The 5,503-nt window shown below is 45.2% G+C and overlaps 1 protein-coding gene across 1 annotated transcript; it reads right to left on the minus strand.

The window, feature by feature from the left end:
• Positions 1-1,511: 1,511 nt before the first annotated feature.
• LOC124700700 (40S ribosomal protein S29-like) lies at positions 1,512-2,986 on the minus strand. Its single transcript, XM_047232785.1, has 3 exons — positions 2,891-2,986; positions 2,550-2,649; positions 1,512-1,801 (listed from the first exon to the last, which is right to left on the minus strand). Exons 1-3 carry the CDS (start codon positions 2,950-2,952, stop codon positions 1,793-1,795), a joined length of 171 nt encoding a protein of 56 aa, XP_047088741.1. The 5' UTR covers positions 2,953-2,986; the 3' UTR covers positions 1,512-1,792.
• Positions 2,987-5,503: the final 2,517 nt, after the last annotated feature.

The following is a 5,503-nucleotide window of genomic DNA, read 5'->3' on the forward strand; positions in this document are numbered from 1 at the left end:
GCCGCGCCGCCGGCAGCAGCGCCGCCGGGAGGAGAGGTGCCGCCGCCGGAGGAGTCGGCGCCGGGGAGGCCGGGCGGCGCCGCCGGGCAGAGAGGCGGCAGCGCCTCCGGGCGGCGCGGGTGGCTCCGGACCCCCACTCGCCGTGGGAGGAGGCCCCGTGGTCTCCCGGCCGGAGTCCCCGGCGCGGTCGAGCCACAACAGGTGCCTCGCCGCCGGGGACCTCGACGACGTCGCCGACGACGCCCACGGGGGCTAGGCGGCGCACCGGCGGCCACCGCGCCGCCGACCAAACCCTAGAGGGTTTTTTATTTTCTCGTTTATATTTTAGTTTAAATTTAAAAGCCCATATAGGGGCTTCTTTTGTTAGTTTTATTTGCCCAAAATAGGGCTATGTACTAAATTTGCCCAAAATAGGGCATATGTTTAATCAAATATCGTTTAAATTTGCCATTTTCATTTTGTTTTCGTGTTTCTCCAATTTGCGATGCGTCCGCGCGTTGGGCGCAGCGCGCGACCCAAACGGACACGCGGACGCGGGCCGCTGTCCGCGTGTCCGGGCGGCGACCCAAACGGCCCAAAACGGACGGCCCAGCGCGTCCGTTTTGGGTCGCCCGGTTGGAGATGCCCTGACATGAGAGATGGGACAGTATCGCCGTTGCCGTCTGAGGCGGTGGTGGCACAAGACAGTGAAGTGACCGCATCTTGGCTTTTTCCGCCTAATACTTGAGTTCTGTGATTACAACTAGGGATGTAGCCATATTCATAACTATGTGTTTCATACTATGTTTTTTCCTGACAATGTCAATTAGAAGCTTCTTTCAAGAAGGTTAGTTTATTCAATATTTTTATTTTCGTTTTCTGTGCCTAACAAAGTTATGTTACTACTAGTACTTGAAAAGGAGATCTGGGAAGCCAAGGTCGACCAAGCTATAGCATACAAAAAATTAACACGGGAAAAAATGTTACAACCACTTGTCTGGTAAGTTTCTAGGATTGACAACAGCCTAATGTCAAACAAATTTGGACTTCGCCGACAGCCAACGAGATTTGTCAGTCCATGACAGCCAACGAGATTTGTCAGTCCATGACAAATGTATGTCAGTCACACTCAAAATACGCTTCTCGTTTTATTACATACAATCAACATCATTATGACTCAAAGTGTGGCAAACCATAAACAATACTAGCAGACTGTTCAGAAAACCATCAAAAGTTCAACACAACACATTATTAGATAATAAACAATCAGAACAGGTGAAGCAAAGCCAAGCAGAGACCACTTAAGGAACAACAGAGGATGTAAACTGTAAAATTATCGGCACAAGGTTAATCCAAAGATACTCTAGCCCACCTATCCAATATCTAGCCTATACCATGACTCAATTCTGGCAAACTATAATCAGTGTGAGCAGACCATCAAAACAGTACAATAGGATCATGATCAATGACAGCAACAAGCATAGCAAATCTGAGATGAGAATACTTCAGGAAGAACAAACAATCGCACATAGTAGATACAAACATGTGGAATGTAAAATGAGCACCAAACGGAAGTGCGACCAGCTTTCATGAGAAAAATAAAAGTAGGAACACCGACACATAACGAGACACAATAGCAACACAATTATCTGTTTTGCATGCTCAAGCAGCAGTCACCAACACGGTGCAAACGTTTGTTACTCCGATTAAAACATTTAGTCCATTACATGATATATAATAAAGATCGTCCTCGATGAAACAACACACTTTGATGATGGCTTCCTACTCCATGCTTCCTTTGAGGTTTCCAATCTTAACGGTACTGCAGAACAAGAGTGCAAATTCAGTAATCTTCAATTAATCCACACATTCAGGTATTCACAAATAAAAGAGATACAGAAAGGCAGTATAATTCAAGCATAAAAACTACATTTAATTAGAAACAGGCAAGGAAACAATATCCTTCAAAAGCTCAATCATCTCAATTCTCCAGTACATTATAGTTATTCACGAAATGTAAATATACCTACTTGTTGTTGTTCATTAATTAACACAAATGCAACACATTCAATGCTTGCTAGCGGGTGGCACGTAAAGTAGTGGAAACTGGAGATAAATAAACAAAGATTTCATTACCAGGAGCAGCAATACAGACAGAACTTGTACCTATGTCACCAAGATAGTTGCACTAATACAATTCTAAAATGCCTGATGGCATTTAATGATTCATAAGCATTGAGCAAAGATACAGGCAATATTGCAAGGCATAACATTAGGTAATGACTGCAAAACTTGACCATGAAGGTTATTGCCACAAGAGGAGTACGCACACACCTATCCTGGATAAGTGAATATACCATGCTATATCTCAAAGTATGCAATGACTCGTGGTACTTGGTGATAGTCCCTGATAAATCAAACTAGCTCACTATATCAAGAGGCCTTGTAGCCAAAGCATAAAGTATTGCCAAGCCAACCAAAGCATGGGGTGACATATAGTACTGCTGAACCGATATCAAATTCAGGCATGGGCTTCATGAAATTGATCAACTGTGTGGCAGCGCACATACCTTGATGAAGCCGATTTCCTTGGCGTTGCTGCGGAAGCACTGCCTGCAGCACATCAGCCCGTACTTCCGGATCAGGCCATGCGAGTTGCCGCAGACACGGCTGCAAGTGCAACAACAAAAAACCAAACCACAGCGCGTCACAAACGGATCAAGCAATACACGGCACGTGAATCATGAATCTCAAACACAAGATAAGCCGCAAGCTCGCGCCGCGGATCTACACGTACAGATAGAAATCGCGTACTGCTACCAACCTAAGACAGGGGGCGGTACAAGTTTCTAATCGGTGAACCGATCACGAAGTAGGTGCTAGAGAGAAAGAAGAGAGAGAGGATTATTACCAAACCCTGGATCCGGGGCCGTAGTTCTTGGGGTGCGAGTTCCAGACGTTTTCGTGTCCCATGGCGGCGGCGGCAGTGTAAACCCTAGCTTTCTCTCGCCTGGCTGAAATGAGGAGGCGGGTCGCGAGGCCGCCGGCTTCTTCTATAGGCAGACAGGCCTCACTTCCTGGGCTCTCACTTGGACACGTTAGTACGCTTGCGGAGCTATATGCCTACTTGATGGGCTTCCGGATACATGGTGGGCTGGACGGACATATCGTTTAGCAAAACTCAGCCCAATTGGTATATTTCTGCATTTTACGTCGTACTAGTAGTATGGCCGTGCCTTGCCACCGAAGTAATGAAATACACACTGATCAAACAATATCTTTACTATTAAATAGGAGTTGGTCGTTTGACACTCAACGCACTTTGATGATCGTCATTAAAAGTATCCGGACCGTCTAATCTATTCTTCCTATCTCCGCTTCATCCGATCAAGTTAGAGCAAAGTATCTTCCACGCTGAGGTTAAGTATGGTATATCATTAATGGTCATCCTATATTCCTATCTCAGGCTTATCACACTAATTAGCAGGATACCCTTGGAGATATTTCATATTCCCGACCTGCTTGCTTACTGATCCGATTTCAGGCAAATCAAATCCAGACAATCAAATCGTCCCAAAAATGCTGCTGAACAATCAACACCATCTGATTGTGTGCGCCTCCGGCACGCTCATGAACCCTCGCACGCTCTCTCTTCCATTGTGTCTCTCACACGACCTAGCGCTGTTGCCGCTCTATCGCGCCCTCTCCCATTTCCTGTCGCCTCTCCTCATCTACAGGGCACGTCCCTCACCTACCACGAGTCATGACCACCGGCCATCCTCACCATCCGGCACCCCTACGGCCATGTCCGACGCGGCGACATCGATGACCATGGGCACGCCGGCATGGTGCGATGGGTGTTGGGTTGGATGTCACTGCTGGTCAACGTCATCGGGTTCATGGCATGGCTGCTTCTGCAGGGTCGCACACGCAGGTAGCCGAGTTGGCTGTGACTATCTCGTATGTGGAGATGCACCATCATGCAGATCTGAGCAGTTTCTCCCATTAGGACCCTACTAGTTGAATACCCGTGCGTTGCTACGGATCTTGAGTTCACGTTTCTTATGTGCATGTAAATATTTAATGGCAACTCAAACACATAACATGCTCTTGTTTATACCGTCCATTCTTCTTTTCCACCTTTTTTCTCTCACTCCCAATCTCTCGACAATGAAATCCTTCTCCGGCAGCCTATCACTCTCTGGCACGATATTACTTTTATCCATCGCTGCAAACGAGAACCAATACATGTGTCTATGTTCTTTTCATCCATAACATTTCAAATATGTGACTAATGCTACCAAATACCAATTCCATACAATTATCTATGTGACCTTTTTTGCATCCATCGTTAAACTGTGCAACAAAGATACATTATAGTTCTTGTTAAAAAAGATACAATATAGCACATTTTCTTTCCTTTTTCTATCAGTGTGGTACTACGACCATAAATATGCAAATTTCTAGACAAAAGTAACAACAAAGCATTTGGCACTAAAAATTATATCGACAAAAATGAGTCTGCCATGGTTTTTAGAAGATGCTATCAGAAGAAAGGGACTACTTGAATAACTTATGAAATACATGGATAAAAGATGTAAAGAATCAAAATGAGTGAAAACATAGGGACACATGTTAGAGAAAGCGTTAATCCAATAAAAGATCTTTTGACATACCAGTATAACAACTATTTCTGGTTTGTGCCGCACCCTTCATTCAGTTGACGCAGGTGCAGTAACTTTTCAGAATTCTTAGCATCCTAGTGTGTTGGGAAAAAGATTTTACAATTGACGAACTGCAGGAAAACATAATGATATTGCATAAAAATAATTGCAAACAAAGTTTTAATAATCTTGATAGTTAAATATCAAGATCTCATGGAAGTTTCTTCACAGGAAAGACGTGGCTACCGATAAGAAACATAATTTAAAATATATTGCAGGTTAAACTGAAACCTAAAAAATGAAAATTGAAAATTGATGGGCAATGTAAAGAGGCATGAGAAGGATAAATTGTTTCATGCTCTAGTTATAATACGGTATTTCTAGATAGTATCTTGGTTAGGAAAAGCAATTTATAAACTTTCACAAACTGATTTTGACTTTGGAGTAAACCCTTCTTTCCAATACCTCCTAAACCGAGGCACATCCAAGACAAAGGGGACACCGAATATCACACGAACCCACCAACTCGTCACCCCTGGTCCAAACCGGCCGAACCAATCTCCCATCAGCCCTAGATGTGACAATTTGCGCGCCAACGTGGCATCTCTAGCAGTGGCCAAGCCAAATAGGCCAAATCCCAGATCCATCGTCGACCTCGAGTCTCCACCGGCGCCCACGGTCAGGCCATCAGGTAGCCACCCACCTGTGCACACACTATGCAACCCAAACACACCATACCTAAGGAGTCACCCCATCGCCGCTTCCACTTAGGTTGCCACACCTCCCCCATCGCCACCTAGTTCGCCGACCGCCGACACGCTAGGCCCCACCAACCTCCGCCGAACTGCTCCTCTCACGCT

This window comes from Lolium rigidum, chromosome 3 (assembly GCF_022539505.1).
Source record: "Lolium rigidum isolate FL_2022 chromosome 3, APGP_CSIRO_Lrig_0.1, whole genome shotgun sequence".
In the NCBI taxonomy this organism is placed as follows: domain Eukaryota; kingdom Viridiplantae; phylum Streptophyta; class Magnoliopsida; order Poales; family Poaceae; genus Lolium; species Lolium rigidum.